We start from the raw sequence: 19,570 nt of genomic DNA on the forward strand, positions 1-19,570 counted from the left end.
TACTTCTTAATGAAGCTGTAACACATAAGAGAAATATGTATTTGGAATTATGTGTACTGGTCCTATTCAATAAGTTATAAATAACTTTTCTCAATGTTTTAATTTCTATTTTGTGTTGTTTTTTAGTGATCAGTCCTATGTGATTAGTTTTGTGGTTCCTAATCAGAAAAGGCTGACACTTTTGGCACAACAGAAAGGAGTGGAAGGAACTTGGGTCGATATCTGCAATAACCCTGCCATGGAAGCTGAAATACTGAAAGAAATTAGAGAAGCTGCCAATGCCAGTAAGTAAGAAATCACTTGTCTTTTGAAGTCCCTGGAAGTCATTTAATGGTGTCTTGTGCACTAGGCTCCTTGAGATGTCTGTTTATTTGTTTTAATAATAAAATAGAGGGTTTTAAAAACCTGCCTCTTGGAAAAAATTCTATATACACATATATATTATAGTAAACATATAAAAACATATATAAGTAAATGTATGTTGGAAAGATCCTTAAATGTCATAGAGTAGAATAACCTATCTAGTACTTTATTGCATGTTACAACATCACTGCTAACTGGTCACCTAGCTAGTCTGTGCTCGGAAGGGTCAATCTTTGTTCTGATAGTTCACGATGAGGTGCCCTGGTGTAGATCTCTTACCATTTATCATTGTGGATACTAACTTGGCACAGGCCCCTTCAACCTAGAGATCTCTGCCCTTCAGTTCTGGGAAATATCCATTTATCTTTTGTTTTGTTTTGTTTTCTTGCTCTTCTTTTTATACTTTTTCCCCATCCAAGTTCTGCGTGTGTGCCTTTATCTGGAACTATGTTTCTGGGACTGTTTGACCTCCTGCCTTCATCCTCTGGTTTTATTATCTTTTTTTTTTCTTTTGTTTTCTATCTAATCCTTTTTGTTTCACATTCTGGCATAGTCCCTCCAAACCATTTTTAATGTTTATTTTTGAGAGACAAAGTATGAGTGGGGAGGGGCAGAGAAAGAGGGAGACACAGAATCTGAAACAGGCTCCAAGATCTGAGTTGTCAGCACAGAGCCTGATGTGGGACTCGAACTCATGATCTGTGAGTTTTATTCCCTCCTTTACTGAGCTTTACTCCCTCCTTCTGTTGAGGGAGTCTGACTGAACTGAAGTCATATGCTTAACCGACTGAGCCACCCAGGCGCCCCCAGAGTCCCTCCACTTTATCACGTCTTCTGGCTTCTGTGTTTCCCATTTCCAGTATCAGAATTTTAATTTTCAAGAGCTTGTTCCCATTTCTTCTATGTTCTATTCATAGCACCCTGTTGCTCTTTCATGAATGCAGTCAGTGTGTTGTCTCTTATTCCTTTGAGGATGTTCAAGGGAGTCCTTTTATGAAGGATTCTTCTCCTGTTATTGCGTATCTCCTCCAAGTTCCACTTCCTGCTTGCTTTGGTCACAGCCTCTCCTATATCTGCAATCCTTATCTTTCCATTCCTATTTGAGAATAAGGCACTAAAATACTGTTTGGAAAGCTTACTGGGCTTTACCGACAGGGTATTCAGATGTTGGTGTCTTGAGTCATTCCATTCCTGCAAAGAAGACTTCTTCAGTCCCTTGCCTAGAGAATATTAGTCTGACTGCCTATTCTGGTAGCCAAAAAGAGGAAATTGGAATGGAACTGGGGACACGGTGGGCAGCTCTTACCCCCACAGCATGCTTTTCTTCTCAGCTTTACTCCCTCCTTCTGTTGTACCTAGTATCCTGGAGTCCAGAGTCTCTCTAGGTCAGCTTTTCCAAAAAGAAAACCTATCTTTACCCCAGTTGGGGAAGAGCAGGATCAGGGAGAAGAACTGTCCTCTGAGCAGGCTGAGGGCCAACACTCTTTCTGCAGCATATCCCCCATCTCTGTCTTCAGAAGCATGGGCTCAAGGGGGTCCATTTGTCTCTCGTCAGTGTCCTCTGTTGGCTGTTAGCTTTTAGCTCTCTCGGCTCCCCATCAGTTACCACTAGTCGCTTGCTTTAGGTCTTCCAAAATGTTGTTGTGCTCTCATCCAGTGTCCTCTTTCTCTCCGTTCAGCTGTTTCATTGTGGTTAATATCTTTTTCATTTTAAAAATTATTTTAAACTGTTTAAATGATTTTCCAAGGGGAACGTAGAGAAACTGAACTCTTCATGTTTAATTGGAGGTTGTTAACCTCATTTTTTTTTGAGAGAGAGAGAGAACACAAGTGAGTTTGGGGCAGAGAGAAAATTGGGACTCACCTAAAGCGGGGTTGGAGGTCACCTGAAGTGATGCTCAAACTCACGAATCGTGAGATCATGATCTGAGCTGAAACCAAGTATCGGACGCTTAACTGACTGAGCCACCCAGGTACCCCAATAAATTTTCTTTTTAAATTAACCTAGTTTTTAACCTTATTGCTTCCCCTCCTAAAAAGTGAAAATATCATGTTCTATTTAAGTTATATATATATATATATATATTCATTGTACGATGCTGGATAGTACAGAAAATTATAAAGGGGGAAGTAAAAAACATGTAATAACTACTGGGTGGAAGTTGAAAACCTATTTTTCCCCAAAAAGAACATGCTTGTAGTTAACTGTGGACACTGTAAAGTTTTAAATAACAGAAGCCTGTTAACATAATCAGATCGAAAAGTAAGTTACTTTATGACCATAATGACAGCAGCTTACTGCTTTTTTCCTTAAAGATGGCTTTCTCAGTTATAGTATTGTTGATATATCATAGTTTTTATATTTTTATCACCTGGCTACCAGAATTTTTTTAATGTAGTATTTCAAAAAGTATTCACCAGATAAGCTGTTATTCTTAGTCCCCCCCTGAATGTACTAATGGGTAAAATGCAACTTGATTAATTTGTCATTGTGCATTTCACCATATAAAAGCAATAATCGGGAAAGTCAACCTGGATCCCAATCAGGCGAAAAATGGAATAAAGTTTAGGACTTGTGGGGCCCCATAACTTTCCTAGACTGAGGCATGAAATCGAACAATCAATGATTTGGAAAATATACAATAATCATGAGCGTAAGTGTATAAATCTTAGTTTTTCTGTGCATGAAAGATTTATCTTGCCAACCTTTTACTTCCAATTATAATTTCAGAGACTTAATGCAAAAAAGTATAAAATAGTCTTGATTGTGTTCGGCTAAATCTGCCTGAGAGCATACATCTTTTTATAGTGAGCCTCTTCACGTTTTAAATTGAATTGTGAGGTCTGCAACCAAACCCAAATTTTGTATGCCCCGTCATGCAGCAAAGCCAATCATGAGACATTGAGTATGCAGCAAGGAAAGGGTTTATTCAAGAGGCAGCCAAACAGGGAGACAGAAGGGCAAGCCTCAAATCCACCTTCCCAAAGGGGGACAGGACAAGGTTTTCTGGTTGGTTTTTGTTGCTTTTGTTTTCATTTAAATAATCATAGTGGCTGGGAATACATACATATTGATCAAAAGGGTGGGGAGACTTATGATTCTTAATGAGGATAGATGGACCTTGCACATTTGGCAAACATACATGTAATTTACATCCCATGTTCACTTTGGCGTATAGACTTACCACTAAAAGGAGACAAAATTTGGTCCCTGCATTCAGGAGGTCCTCATAGGGCAACGTGAGGGTCTAGGTGCATGCTCTGTGAGCCAGTATAAACTGGATTGAGTGTTGAGATCATTATCTCTGAGAAGGAATGCAGAGCTTTGCTTGTTCACAGACTGGAACCATATCTGTGACCTTCAGTTTATGCCTCTGCAGAGACATCTAGTGGATTTGCTAGTGGGGTCTGGAAAGAAACCATGGCTGATTTGGAAGAAAACAGGTCTCGGAAAAACAAACTTTAAATTTCCTTTTAGTTTCAACCTCATTAACCTTATGGGCATGGTTTCACTCTCTCTTGTGTCTTGAAGGAGTTGGGACAGTGACCACTCTGGCTACTTCCTGCTGCAAAAGGGCACAGTTTCTGGATTTGAGGAGTGAAGCAACTTTGTGCCCCTTTAGAAATATTCCCTGGTACTTGGCTTAACGTGTACATTTGGCATGACCAAAATATCAGTTCCTTTTTTCATTGTTTTGGAACAAAATTGGAAAGCATATTTGATTATTACATTATCTAATTAATGTAAAGTATAAATAACCCAAATTTTATTAGTCCCTGTAACACTGACCTGATCCCTTAAGAAATCCAGGGAAAGAGTCCAGTAAACCAAATCAATTTCTCTAGAACTCTCTGGGGAAACTTACCGTATCCAAGTGGCTTACTCTCTGATTTTATCTGAATGAGTTTGTTCTTAATCAGAAGCATTATATAAACACCACGTTGTGTTAGCACTGGCACTCTCTTACCCTGTTTTGCAAGTATAATCCAAAGCAGTGTGCTTATCAAACACTCCCTTGGCTAACACGTTTATTTTCTTTTTTGTTGGGCAACAACGACAAGAGCAGTTTTGTTGGCAAGCATGCCTAAGGTGATAGAAAGATTCTTGATGATGAGCCCTGATTCCCCTCCAGGGTAAAAATGCTCTCCCAGACAGATGTCAAAATCTGTCCTCTTCGTAACCCTGCAGGTAACTCCCATCTGGTCTCCGTTCCCTTTGTGTTTGATAAAAAGGGTTAAGAGGATTGGTACAATAACTGGTTTCATTGCGATTGCAAATAGAGGAAGGGTAACCAAATTTTTTAATAAGTAGATTTGTTTTGGGGAGCCTGGGTGGCTCGATAGGTTAAGCATCCAACTTCGGCTCAGGTCATGATCTCGCAGTTCGTGAGTTTGAGCCCCGCGTCCAGCTCTGTGCTGACAGCTCAGAGCCTGGAGTCAGCTTCGGGCTGAATTGTTGAAAGTCTTTTTTATGAGTCTCAGGATGAAACACATTTGCAGGATGCTTTTGAAAAAGTATCTGAATAAAAGTATAACTGTCTGTAAATGATAAAAGACATAATAATTTGCCATGGTTAAAAATCTGATAAGAGTTTATTATAATGCAATTGACAAGCAAACTTGGTTATTTCTGCAACACATAAAATTTCAATAATCAGAATTACAAGTGACGATATTATACCAAGACGTATCAAGACCTTAGGAATTTTATATAATTTCTGAAACAGTCATAATATGTATCTACACAATATAGCCTAAGAAAGTTTATCAGCACTTATTTGACAATGATTCTGATGTAATTTGACATACCAAATAAATAAGCCTAATTAGTTGAGAAGACTTCATTTACAATTTGAATTTGGGGAAGTTTGTCAAAAATATCAGAACATTTTATTTTTATTTATTTAGTTTTTTAAAAGGTTTATTGTCAAGTTGGTTTACATATAACACCCAGAGCTCATCCCAAAAAGTGCCCTCCCCCATGCCCATCACCTTGCTTCCCCTCTCCCCCACCCCCCCTCCCAGCCCTCAGTTTGTTCTTAGCATTCAAGAGTCTCTCATGGTTTGCCTCCTTCCCTCTCCCCAACTATTTTTCCCCTTCTTCTCCCCCATGGTCCTCCATTAGCTTCCTCCTAATCCACCTATATGTGCAAACATATGGTATTTGTCCTTCTCCGCCTGACTTATTTCGCTCAGCATAACACCCTCTAGTTCCATCCATGTTGCTACACATGGCCAGATTTCATTCTTTCTCATTGCCGTGTAGTATTCCATCGTATAGATAAACCACATCTTTTTGATCCATTCGTCCGTTAATGGACACTTAGGCTCCTTCCATGTTTTGGCTATTGTGGAGAGTGCTGCTATGAACATTGGGGTCCATGTGCCCCTATGCATCAGCACTCCTGTATCCCTTGGGTAAATTCCTGGCACTGCTACTGCTGGGTCATAGGGGAGTTCTACTGTCAATTTTTTGACGAACCTCCATTCTGTTTTCGAGAGGGGATGCACAAGCTTACATTCCCACCAACAATGTAGGAGGGTGCCCATTTCTCCACATCCTCGCCAGCAACTAGAGTCTCCTGATTTGTTCATTTTAGCCACTCTGACCAGCGTAAGGTGGTATTTCAGTGTGGTTTTGATTTGTACTTCCCTGATGATGAGGGACTCTGAGGATCGTTTCATGTGTCTGTTGGCCATCTGTATGTCCTCTTTGGAGAAGTGTCTGTTCATGTCTTCTGGCCATTTCCTCACTGGATTATTTGTTTTTCGGGTGTGGAGTTTGATGAGTTCCTTATAGATATTGGATACTAGTCCTTTATCTGATGTCATTTGCAACTATCTTTTCCCATTCCGTCAGTTGCCTATTAGTTTTATGGATTGTTTCCTTTGCCGTGAAGAAGTTTTTATCTTGATAAGATCCCAGTAGTTCATTTTTGCTCCATTCCTTGCCTTTGGGGATGTGCCAATTAAGAAATTGCTGCGGTTGAGGTCAGGAGGTTGTTTCCTGCTTTCTCCTCTAGGGTTTTGATGGTTTCCTGTCTCATGTTCAGGTCCTTTATCCATTTTGAGTTTGTTTTTGTGTATGGTGTGAGAAAATGATCTACTTTCATTCTTCTGCATGTTGCTGTCCAGTTCTCCCAGCACCATCTGTTAAAGATGCTGTCTTTTTTCCATTGTATCCTCTTTCATGATTTGTAAAAGATTAGTTGGCCATACATTTGTGGGTCCAATGCTGAGTTCTCAATTCTATTCCATTGGTCTATGTGTCTGTTTTTGTGCCAATACCATACTGTTTTGCTGATTACAGCTTTGTAGTAGGGGCTAAAGTCTGGGATGGTGATGCCTCCCGTTTTGGTTTTCTTCTTCAATATTACCTTGGGTATTTGGGGCCTTTTGTGGTTCCATACAAACTTTAGGATAGTTTGTTTTCCTTTTGAGAAGAATGCTGGTGCCATTTTGATTGGGATTGCATTGAATGTGTAGATTGCTTTGGGTAGTCATGACATTTTAACTATATTTATTCTTCCAATCCATGAGAAAGGAATGTTTTACCATTTCTTTGTGTCTTCTTCAATTTCCTTCATAAGTTTTCTATAGTTTTCATCATACAGATCTCCTATATCTTTGGTTAGGTTTATTCCTAGGTATTTTATGGTTTTTTGTGCAATTGCAAATTGGATCAGTTTCACGACTTCTCTTTCTGTTGCTTCAATATTGGTGTATAAAAATGCAACTGATTTCTGTATGTTGATTTTATACCCTGCAACTTTGCTGACTTCATGGATCAGGTCTAGTAGGCTTCTGGTGGAGTCTGTTGGCTTTTCTACGTAGAGTATCATGCGGTCTGTGAACAGTGAAAGTTTGACTTCTTCTTTACCAATTCTGATGCCCTTTATTTCCTTTTGTTGTCTGATGGCTGATGCTAGGATTTCCAGCACTATGTTAAGCAACAGTGGTGTGAGAGTGGACATCCCTGTCACGTTCCTGATCTCAGAGGAAAAGCTCTCAATTTTTCCCCATTGAGGATGATGTTAGCTGAGGACTTCTCATAGATGGTTTTTATGATGTTTAAGTAAGTTCCTTCTATCCCGACTTTCTCGAGGGTCTTTATTAAGAACGGATGCTATATTTTGTCAAATGCTTTTTCTGCATCTGTTGACAGGATCATATGGTTTTTATCTTTTCTTTTGTTAATGTGATGTATCACATTGATTGATATGCAAATGTTGAACCAGCCCTGTAACCCAGGAGTGAATCCCACTTGATCTTGGTGGATAATTCTTTTTATGTGCTGTTGGATTTGATTTGCAAAGATCTTGTTGAGGATTTTGGCATCTGTATTCATCAAGGATATTGGCCTGTAGTTCTCTTTTTTTTGCTGGGTCTCTGTCTGGCTTGGGAATCAAAGTGATGCTGGCTTCATAAAATGAGTCCGGAAGTTTTCCTTCGACTTCTATTTTTTAGAATAGCTTGAGAAGAATGGGTATTAATTGTTTTAAATGTCTGGTAGAATTCCCCAGGGAAGCCATCTGGCCCAGGGCTCTTATTTATTGGGAGATTTTTGGTAACTGATTCGATTTCCTCACTTGTTATGGATCTGTTCAGATTTTTCTATCTCTTCCTGTGTGAATTTTGGTAGTGAGTGTGTGTTTAGGAATTCTCCATTTCTTCTAAGTTGTCCAGTTTGTTGGCATATAATTTTTCATAGTATTCCCTGATAATTACTTGTATTTCTGAGTGGTAGGTTGTAAGAAGTCCATTTTCATTCATGACTTTGTCTATTTGGATGCTCTCTCTTTTCTTTTTGAGAAGCCTGGCTAGAGGTTTGTCAGTTTTGTTTCTTTTATCAAAAAAACAACTCTTGGTTTCATTGATCTGTTCAACTGTGTTTTTGGTTTCTATATTGTTTCTTTATGCCCTGATATTTATTATTTCTCTTCTCCTACTGGGGTTGGGGTGCTTTTGCTGCTCTCCTTCTAGTTCCTTTAGGTGCGCTGTTAGATTTTCTACTTGCGCTTTTTCTAATTTCTTGAAATAGGCTTGGAGTGCAATGTACTTTTCTCTTAGGATTGCCTTTGCCACATTCCATAGTTTGGATTGTTGTATTTTAATTTTCATTTGTTTCCATATATTTTTAAATTTTTTCTCTAAATCCCTGATTGGCCCATTCGTTCTTTAGTACGGTGTTCTTTAACCTCCATGTTTTTGGAGGTCTTCCAGACATCTTCCTATGATTGATTTCAAGTTTCATAGCATTGTGATCTGAAAGTGTGCATGGTACAATCTCAATTCTTTTATGTTTATTGAGGGCTGCTTTATGTCCCAGTATATGATCTATCTTGGAGAACGTGCCATGTGCACTTGAGAAGAAAGTGAATTCCATGGCCTCAGGATGTAGAAGTCTAAATATATCTATCAGATCCATCTGGTCCAATGTGTCATTCACGTCCATTGTTTCTTTAGTGATTTTCTGTCTAGTTGATCTATCCATTGCTGTAAGTGGAGTATTAAAGTCCTCTGGTATTAGCACATTCTTATCCATAAGACTGTTTCTGTTTGTGATTAATTGTTTTGTATATTTAGGTACTTCCATATTTGGTGCATAGACATTTATCACTGTTAGCTCTTCCTAATGGATAGACCCTGTAATTATATAATGCCCTTCTTCATCCCTTGTTACTGTCTTTTAAGTCCAGTTTATCTGATATCAGTTTGGCTATTCCAGCTTTCTTTTGACTTCCAGTAGCATGATATATATTTCTCCATCCCCTTACTTTCAATCTGAAGGTGTCCTCCAGTCTAAAATGAGTTTCTTGTAGACAGCAAATAGATGAATTTTGTTTTTTTATCCATTCTCCTACCTTATGTCTTTTGATTGGAGCATTCAGCCCATTTACATTCAGTGTTATTATTGAAAAATATGGGTTTAGAGTCATCGTGTCCTTTGTGGGATTCATGCTTCTGGGTGGTGTCTCTGGTATCTTGTGTTCCTTACAACATTTCCCTCAGAGAGTCCCCCTCAGGATTTCTGGTAGGGCTGGTTTAGTGGTGACAGATTCTTTTAGTATTTGTTTATTTGGAAAGATTTATCTCTCATTCTAATCTGAATCACAGGCTTGCTGGATAGAGGATTCTTGGCTGCATATTTTTTCTGTTCATCACATTGAAGATCTCCTGCCATTCCTTCCTGGCCTGCCAAGTTTCAGTAGATAGGTCTGTCACCACTCTGATAGGTCTCCCTTTGTAGGTTAGGGCCCTTTTCTCCCTAGCCGCTTTCAGAATTCTCTCTTTGTCCTTATATTTTGCCAGTTTCACTACAATATGTCATGCAGAAGATTGATTCAAGTTACATCTGAGGGGAGTTCTCTGTGCCTCTTGGATTTCAATGTCTGTTTCCTTCTCCAGATTGGGGAAGTTCTCTGCTATAATTTGTTCAAGGACTCCTTCAGTACCTTTCCCTCTCTTTTCCTCTTCTAGAATTCCTATGCTATGTATATTGTTCTGTTTGATTGTATCACTGAGCTCTCGAACTCTCCTTTTGTGTTCCTGGATCAGTTTATCTCTCTTTTTCTCAGCTTCCTCTTTTTCTATAATTGTGTCTTCTAAATCACTTATTCTCCTCTCTGCCTCTTCAATCCGATCTTTGGACACCTCCATTTTATTATTTATCTCATTTATAGCATATTTTAATTCATCATAACTATTTTTTTTAAGCTCCATAGTCTTTGTATCAATAGTTTCTCTGATGTCATTCATGCCTTTTTCAAGCCCGGCGAGTATTTATGACTATTGTTCTAAATTCTTGTTTGGTTCTGTTGCTTAGATCTGTTTTGAGTTGTTCTTTAGCTGTCCTTTCTTCCTGGAATTTCTTTGGAGGAGAGTTCTTCTGTTTCGTCATTTTGTTTTGCTTTCTATCTCCTGTTAATTTTAAAAGCTTGTTCTGCACTCTACCCCTGCGGGTGCTGCTGTATTAAAGATGGCCCTTTGAATTGTCCGTTCAGGAAGTGTTCTTTGAATGTATCTCTTGGTTTCTCTTGTTGAGACTTTGGTTATATTATTTCGCTACTCGTAGTGGTATTTGGGACTCTTCACCCTGTGTACTGTGGCTTGTTTCTTGGGGTAGCCCTGGAAAAGAAAACAGACACACAACCACATAGGGAACAAAGGTACACAAATGCAGAGACAGATCCAACAAACACACAAACTGAAAGGGAAAAAGAAAAAGAAAAAAAGGAAGGGACAAAAAACAAAACAAAAAAGAAAAAGTAGAAGGAGGTAAGACAAATAATAAAAATTAAAATTAATAAAAAATTAAAAAAGAAAAGAAAAGAAGAAAGAAAAAACCCAAAAGACAAAGGGCAGTCTGAAGGCATAAAACCAGTATTCCCAGCTACAAATAAAGAGCAGGGAGTATGCAGTGCTGATGCAAGAGCATATACAAAGACAGAAATGACAGGGTGGGGAGGAAGCAAAATTGGAAATGAAATGACCAGGCAGAGAGTTTAAGAGGCTTGATTCAGAAAGAGAAATCGTAGAATATGTTTAGAGGTGAGGAGAAAGAAACGAAGATGCTACTCAGAGAAACTATATAGTCTGATTACTCCAGAGAGAGAGAGAGAAAAAGGTAGCGGTGGAGGTGTTGAATGTCCATCTACAGAATGAATTAAATGTGACTGTTTAAGCAAACCAGTGACCAGAGTGCCCCAACCAGCAGAGTGGAGGGTTACGAATGAAAAAAGAGAGAATATATTTGAATAGAAAGAATTATCTAGAATTAATCATGGCAGTGCGTCCATGTTGCTCTTGCCTGGGGCTCGACAAAAAAAAAAAAAAAAAAAAAAAGAAAATCTCAGGCGGGGATGGGCATGGTTTGGTGTAGGCAGGTCTTAGCCTCTGTGGTGTCCGCTGGCTGCTCCCTGAGGCTCTGCCTTGGTGGTTGTGGGGAGAAGAATGGCGTCGCCCCAGCCCCTTCTCAGCCAAGCTTGCAAATCACTCTTTTGGGTCTGATCTCCCTGTGCTGCGGGCGTAGCCAAGGTGGGCTGAGTTCTATGCCCCACGCCCCAGCTTCGTTTCCAGGTCCCAGTCCTTGCGCTTTATTGATACTGCCCGAAACACAGTCCTGCAGGACGCTACTTCCCTGCTGCCGGGGGCCGAGGGGGTTGGGGGGAAGTGGCACAGCCTCAGATCCACCAGGGTCCAGCGGTGGCACAACCTGGGCTCCACCTGCAGCCTCTGCGCTGCCAGGGGCAAGCCCTGGGGAACTCAGCCTCCACCCACCACCTCCTCGCTGCAGGGGGTCAAGTCTGGGGAACTCCGCCTCTGCCTGCAGCCTCCACGCAGCTGGGGATGATCCTGGGAGTGCAGCAGAGCAGTTTTTCCTGGTGCCCTTTGGGACCAGGGGCACCTAGTTCAAAGTCAGCACCCCAGCTAGAACTAAAAACGCTCTCTTTCTAAGCCGAGGTTTTTCTCTTCTCCATGGACGGTTCTATGAGCACTTTCAGCTTCTCTTTCTTTTCCCCTCGGCTCATCACTCACCGCGGCTGCCCGCAAGCCGGGTTCCCTCCCCTCCCTCGGTATCTCCGGGTCCCAGCCTCTTTTATCTTCCCCAGTTCGCACTCACGCACTAATGAGGTTTCCTTCCCAGTGTACTCTGTCTCTGTCTCTTCCCAGACTCCTGTGGCTCAGTGTCCTACGACTTCAGGCCTTCTCTGTTTGAGAGATGGGTGCAAGCGAAATGCACGGAGCTCCCTACTTCTCCACCATCTTGCCTCCAGCTCCCACAACATTTTAAAATACATACCTAAATAGGATTTCAGATCATTACAAAACTTAATAATTATCTGTTTAACCAAGATGACAATACGAGATTTTAAAGGTAAACACAGAAGGTTGCACAGGTATTAGCAAAACTTAGCTTTTTTAATATTGCGAAGATTCAGCTTTCTTAAGTATTTCCAATGACCTGAAAAAGACAAAACATAAGACGAACTTTTTTCAGTCAGATAAAGAAAATGCTTTATTTGTAATTTTCTATCAAGAGCATACCAACAATACAAGAAAACCGTGTTATTTTAACACAGAGCAAAAACAAATTCCAGTCTTATACCAGTGTACTGTTAATATTAAAACTCATTTATTACAATTTTAGTCAGTCCTGACCACACATAAAATTCTGTTTCAAAGATTTCCCTTCATAAACCCTCCATAATTTTTTTTACATTAAGATTTTTTTTACAGGGCACCTGGGTGGCTCAGTCGGTTGAGCATCCACCACTTGATTTCAGCTCGGGTCATGATCCCAGGGTCTTGGGATTGAGCCCTGCCTCAGGCTCTATGCTCAGTGTGGAGCCTGCTTGGGAGTCCATTTCTTTCTCTCTCTCTCTCAAAAAAAAATATTTTTTTCCTAAGTTTTTTTAAAATAGCCAGTCTCATTATTTTAGGACAAAATCATTTTCCCTCAACAAATATGTATTCCCATTCTTCATAGCTTTTTTTTAACCAAAAATACATACCTCATTTTCTTTTTTCTTTTGGTTTATTTTTATTTTATTTTAATCCCCCTATAGTAAACATACACGTTAATATTAGCGTCAGGGGTACAATACAGTGAACACTTCCATACACCATTTCCTTTGCATACAGACTTGTTTCCCTTTTCCAGTAATCTTAATTACATTTAGTAGAATTCTTAACTCTTATAAACCTCAATTTCTAGTGAAAACTAATAGTAACCAATTGTGAATTGCCTCTCACACCATAATTCTTTAGAATGGTACATTTACGAATTTAACAATTTTTAGAAACCCATGACTTTTCATAGTATAGTCTCTTAATAAAGCAGAAAACATGTTTACTGAGAGACCCCCCAATTTATCTTTTTTGTTTTGTCTTATTTTTTTAAGGTTACTTATTTTTGAGAGAGAAAGAACATGCACAGGAGTGGGGGAGGGCAGAGAGAGAGAGAGAGAGCGAGAGAGAGAGAGAGAGAGAGAATCCCAAGCAGGCTCTGCCTGGTCAATGAAGAGCCCAGTGCGGGGCGGAGTCTCACAAATCATGAGATTGATCATGACCTGAGCTGAAATCAAGTGTCAGATGCTTAACTGACTGAGCCACCCAGGCACCCTGACACCCCACTTGATCTTTAGATTCTCTGTAATAAGGAAACAAAAAGTGCATAAACCTATGGTCAGTAATGAACGTTTTATTATTCTCTCTTATTTGGAAACGATCTGGATATTTAATGAATTTAACTTTAAGGTTTCAGGTTACCCAAGATTTTGGAAGCTATTTAAAAGTTTACCTATAAACCTTTTTATCTTACATTAATTGCTCTCAACAGTTATATGTCAATCACCCATAAAAACTTTATAAGATATCACAGTCATTCTCCTAAGTCTTTTTTTTTTAATTTTTTATTTCTAGGAGAGAGAGAGAGAGAGACAGAATGAGCAGGGGAGGGTCAGAGAGAGAGGGAGTCACAGACTGAAACAGGCTCCAGGCTCTGAGCTGGCAGTCAGCACAGAGCCCGACGCGGGGCTCGAACCCACGAACCGCGAGATCATGACCTAAGCGAAAGTCGGACGCTTAACCGACTAAGCCACCCAGGCGCCCCATTTTACAAGCTAATCTTAACAGTACCACCCACAGGTAGAAAAAGTAGATTTACAGTGTCTATGGACACACATACAAATACACAAGCAGGATATAAACAAAATCTTATAGCCTTTGTTTTACTAATATTTGTGGAGAGGACATTAAAAGCCTAGTTTCCAAGTCTCTCTCTCTCTCTCTTTGTGTTGAGATAAAAATATTACATTTCTTCTACATGGGCTTATTCTGATACAGCATCCTAAAAGACTGAACATAGAGTATTTCATCTCATTTCTTCCCTTTTACAGAACAAAGCTAATTGCAAGATAACATTATAATTTCTGGATCTGTTCATTATTTTTCTTCAGAGTCTAATGAACATTGTGGCCAAGCAGTGTTGCAAAAAGATCTTTTTTTTTAATTAAAAAATGTTTATTTATTTTTGAGGGAGAGGGGCAGAGACAGAGAGAGAGACACACAATCTGAAGCAGGCTCCAGGTTCTGAGCTGTCAGCAGAGGCCAGTGCAGGGCTCCAATTGATGAACTGTTAAGATTATGACCTGAGCCGATGTTTGACACTCAACCAACTGAGCCACCCACATGCCCCCATTTTTTTTTTTCCGTTTCAGAGGTTCATAATGAACTATTGCATAGTTTGGGGGAGTACAGACCATACGGTTGCATTTGGGAACTGAATGGGCATTTCCCATTTTCCTAGAACATGGCACACTTGATCCAAAGATAACAAAAACTACAGCAAACAGCACACTAAATGAAGCCCAGAGTTCCTCTGTGAGTGTTGGTTCCTCCTCAAAGTCGGGACTTCACCAACTGAACGAAACAGCTTCCTAATTGCTAATTCTTCTTAAAAGTCAGAGGTTTATTGACTCAACCACATGGCTTCCTACTCAAGCTAAGAGAGCCAAACCAAAACCCCTTATTTGGAGGCAACTGAATGGGAGGAAGAAATAAGCTCACGTACCATCCCATATGAAGTACTCATCAAGGGAGGTCTGTCCAAACCAAACCCCAAAACTTGTTTCACTGCTGCAGAAGCTGGGACCCCAGGGACTGTCCCTATGACAAAGAGCCTAGGCAGCTGCTTAGACTCATCATCAGACTCCTGTTCCCGGTTGGGAGCCTATGAACCATGTGCAAAGAGCTCCTGGCTGGCTCGCCACATTTGTAACCAAACTCAAGTTCATGTGCCCGACATTCAGCAAAGCCAATCACTAAGACATCGAGTATGCAGCAAGGAAAGGCTTTATTTAAGAGGCAGCCAAACAAGGAGACAGAAGGGCAAGTCTCAAATCTACCTTCCTAAAGGGGGACACGATTTTTCTTTTTCTTTTCTTTTCTTTCTTTTTTTATTTTTTCCCAATAATCATAGGGGTTGGGGAGCACCTTGGGTGGCTCAGTCAGGTGAGTTTCCGACTTTGGCCCAGGTCATAATCTTGCGGTTCACAAGTTTGATCCTCATGTCAGGCTCTGTGCTCACACTCAGAGCCTGGAGCCTGCTTCAGATTCTGTGTCTCCCTCTCTCTGCCCCTCCCCCGTTTGCACTTTCTCTCTCAAAAAAAAATTACAAAAAAAAATAATCATAGGGGTTGGGATTACCTGCATATTGATGAAAAGGGCTGGGAAACTTATGACTGAACAAAGAAGATGGAGCTTGCACATATAAGTAACATACATCCCATGTTCACTTTGGGGTGCAGACTTAAAATGAGACAAAATTTGGCCCTTGCCTTCAGGAGGTCCTCTTAGGACCTTAGGTGAGGGGCTAGGTGCATGCTCCGCGAACCAGTATAAACTGGATTGATCTGGTGTGGAGCTCATTATCTCAAGGAAGGAATGCAGAGCCTTGCTTGTTCACAGGCTGGAACCATAGGTTCCATGACCTTCAGTTTATGCCTCTTCAGAGACAGCCAGTGGATTTGCTAGTGGGGTTTGGAAAGAAACCATAGCTGATTAGGGAGAAACACATCTCTGAAAAACAAGCTTTAAATTAACTGTTAGTTTCAACCTCATTAACCCCAGTAGGGCGTGGTTTCGGGTATAGGTAGTATTTATCATAAGAATACAAACTGAAAAGTTTTGTGGTGATTTAACTACCAATGGCTAGGGCTAATAAATTTTAACCTGATAAATAAGCGATGTCTTTCAATATGAGTAGCACGTGACACTGAACATCACGTGATCACAACTGGGTCAATGGATCTTGAAATTCGCCTTGATATATGAGTTATTTGGATTATAAGCATGTTCCCAGAACAAATTATGCTCACAAAACCAAGGTTTTACTGTATTATAAAATAAAAGGTTTGGGAGCCAAATCTATAGTTGAGGATGTAACTGTTTCCTTAATATCAAAATGTGACCTTGGGATCAGATGGGCTTATTTCTGGCACCTCCACCAGATCTGAGCTGTAATGTATCAACAGAGTAGACATGGTTAATTTGGGCACGTTTCATGTTGCTTTACTACCTGTTCAGGTATTACTTTTAGGAATTTGGTTCTGTGTAATTGGAAAGATTATTTTTCCACACTCCAGTTTATTATTTTTCTCTCATTTTAATGAGACATTCAGTAATTTAACTAAGATTTTTTAAAACGAAGGACTGGTATTAGGTCAAAAACATCCCTGAATTTGATTTTTGTTTGTGCTTGTCATTGAAACCAAGTTGTTTCTAAAGTCACCTAGTGTGCTCCTTCAAAATTGCTGTTTTAATTTTTTTTTTTTTTTGAGAGAGACTGTGTGTGTGAACAGAGTGGAGGGGCAGAGAGGGAGAGAATTCTCGGCAGGCTCCACAGCCAGCATGGAGCCTGACACGTGGCTCAGTCTCACAACCCTGAGGTCATGATCTGAACCCAAATCAGGAGTCAGAGGCCTAACCAACTGAGCCACCCAGATGCCCCAAAATAGCTGTTTTAAATAATTACATATAAAATAAAGCTCGTTTGGGGGCTCCCTCACTGTCAGTGAGGACCCTGCTTGGAATTCTGTATCTCCCTCTCTGCCCCTCCTCCTCTCACTCTCTCTCTCTCAAAATAAATAAATAAACCTAAAAAAATAAAGCTCATCTGTAGATTAACATTGCTATTAATGGGCCTTCAGGATTTTAGGGATGAGCTTGTACTACTAATAACTTGATGGAGTGTAATTGAATTTAAAATTGCTGAGTACTTAATTGATTCCATGTCCTTATTTTCTGACATGCTCTGACATCTGAGCATGTGCTGAGTTGTTTAACTCGGGGGCAGTATGTGCCACATCAGTTCTTAATACTATTTAAATGTGAGATTCACAGTACCCCCGTTTGATTCTTATTTGAATGTATAATAAAGCTCAAGAAGAATGGTTGGCTAGCAGATTAGCTCCCTGCAGAATGAATGAATATGTACGTATGTATTTCCTGAGGGCTTTTAATGTGGCCCCATGGATGTCAGTGAATGAAACAAAAACTATGCTTTCACAGAGCCTCTGTTCTAGCAGGTGAGACAAATATATACAATGTGTGGAGTAGGGATAAGTATTTTGAAGAAAATCTCCTGCCAAGGGATAGACAGAGAGGATATGGGGACATCTGTTCTGAAGGGCCAAGGAAGCCTTCCCTAGGAGTAGCATTTGAATAGATACATGGATACACGAGCCATGCAGCTACCAAAAAGGAAGACCATCCCAGGCAGAGGAAACCACGAATAGGAAGACTCTGAAGAGGGTTCCTACTTATGGTAGGAATATGGTAGAATAAAAACTTTATAGGCTAAAACCATATTCAACCGAAATAATTCACATATACTTTGAGAACTCTACCATGAAATTGGAAGGCACCAGTATCATTAATTAACTATCCTCTTCCCTCTCCCCTTTCTCTTTCTCCCCCCTCCCCCCCCCCCCCCCCCCCCCCCCGTTTTCTCATTTCAGTGAACCTGGAGCGATTTGAAATTCCAATCAAGGTCCGCTTGAGTCCAGAGCCATGGACCCCTGAAACTGGTTTGGTGACTGATGCTTTCAAACTGAAGAGAAAGGAACTGAAGAACCATTACCTCAAAGACATTGAGCGAATGTATGGGGGCAAATAAAATGCTGCTCTGTCATTTACAGGTGTGAGGGAGATGGTCCGGTGGTTTCAGTTCTAGAGTTTTAAGCCTTGTTGAGCTGTTAGAATGTAAGCGGCATCTCATTCTAAAGACATGGTAATAAAAAAAAAAGAAACCCAAAGTGATTAAAATAGTCATTGAATCTACTTTAACTTAGTTTTTGCCTAGTTCTCGTGAAACTGAAGTTGAAAAGTTGTTTCCTGTTAGCTGTGTCATTAATTTTAGAGCAAAATTTTCTGTTTTTAAAAATTAGTCTACCATATGCTTGTTTTCTTAAAGGAAAATATTTAATGTTGAACAAAATAGACTGGAGTTGGCATAGAATGTAGTTTGAGGAAATTCGCATCTTCTAATGTGTATTGTCTTCCTAGTTCAGAAGAAGCTTAAATATTAAGCATGACCAAAAAAAAATACGTATTAACACTACTTCAAAGCAGAAGTGTTGCAGGGCTTTAAAATTCTCTTCCAACAATTTATCTGGAAGGCAAAATTCAATCATAATATAATCTACAGAATCAAATAGTACCTTGGAAAACATTTTAGGATTCATAATTGTTGGCGTAGGTTAGACATAGAATCATTGTAATGTTGTGAATAATTACAGTGCCTGAAGTCTGAATACAACATTAAACACACCAAAAAATACTTAGTAATATATTTAAAGGGGAATTTAACTGTTTTTTTTTTTTCTTTTTGAAACTCGGAGGTCTGAAATCAGTAACTGTAATTATTGGAAAGACTTAAGAGTAAAGTACATTTTAAAGAACGCCAAGAGCCATCTTTATATCTTTGTTCAAAAGAAAGGACTGAGACCATGGGTAACATGGTAAAAAGTGAAATCACATTTTAATAGGAAGCATTTTCTTTGTTCAAAACGTTGATAAAATCCAAGTATTTAGAATTACAACCTGGGAAAGGATTTACCTTTGATAACAGGGATTGATTTTAAAATGTACTCATATTAAATTACCCTTGTAATTTAAGGTCTGCTTGCTGTTGCTGATTTGATTCTTGATCAGTAGTTTGTATTTCAGAAAGCCTTTCATTTAGCTTTAATTTGAGCAAAGCGGGTGATGATGAATGATCCCCAGTATCTTGTTTGAATCTCTGAATGATTCGCTTGGATGAGTTTGGGGAAGTTAAAGGGAAGGACACACTTTTACCGTATTTTCCTGTTTGTGGGAAGAGCTAAGAAACTGGAAATGCTAGATCAGGGAAAAGGGAAGATCCTCAATAAGGGACTGATAACTTGTGCAGTAATTTGGCAATGTGGGCTTCTTTTTGAATCTTTCATTAAGATCTGGGATTCTATATCTGACAGATTTTCACACTTGAACCATAGTTACTGTAAAAAGCAAACTTCTTAATACTGTTATTCTTTGCACTTTTTTCTTAGTCATTTTATATATATACATACATATATATGTGTATATATATATATATATATGTTGCTGACATTTCTTTGTACAGACATAGGCCACCACTGCAACAAAATACATTCTTTTTGCT

At 39.6% G+C, this 19,570-nt stretch overlaps 1 protein-coding gene across 3 annotated transcripts in view; it reads left to right on the plus strand.

Annotated features, from left to right (window-relative positions):
* Positions 1-18,817, plus strand: part of ACSL4 (acyl-CoA synthetase long chain family member 4) — a 55,836-nt gene extending 37,019 nt beyond the window's left edge. For all 3 annotated transcript variants that reach the window (XM_039233515.1, XM_039233516.1, XM_039233517.1), the window contains exons 14-15: positions 127-284; positions 17,886-18,817. In XM_039233515.1, coding sequence (XP_039089446.1) covers positions 127-284; positions 17,886-18,043 — 316 coding nt within the window. In that variant the 3' untranslated portion in view covers positions 18,044-18,817. The remainder of the gene's footprint in view (positions 1-126; positions 285-17,885) is intronic.
* The last annotated feature ends 753 nt before the right edge of the window (positions 18,818-19,570 follow it).

Source organism: Hyaena hyaena, unplaced genomic scaffold, assembly GCF_003009895.1.
Source record: "Hyaena hyaena isolate Hyena2069 unplaced genomic scaffold, ASM300989v1 scaffold_77, whole genome shotgun sequence".
Taxonomy (NCBI): domain Eukaryota; kingdom Metazoa; phylum Chordata; class Mammalia; order Carnivora; family Hyaenidae; genus Hyaena; species Hyaena hyaena.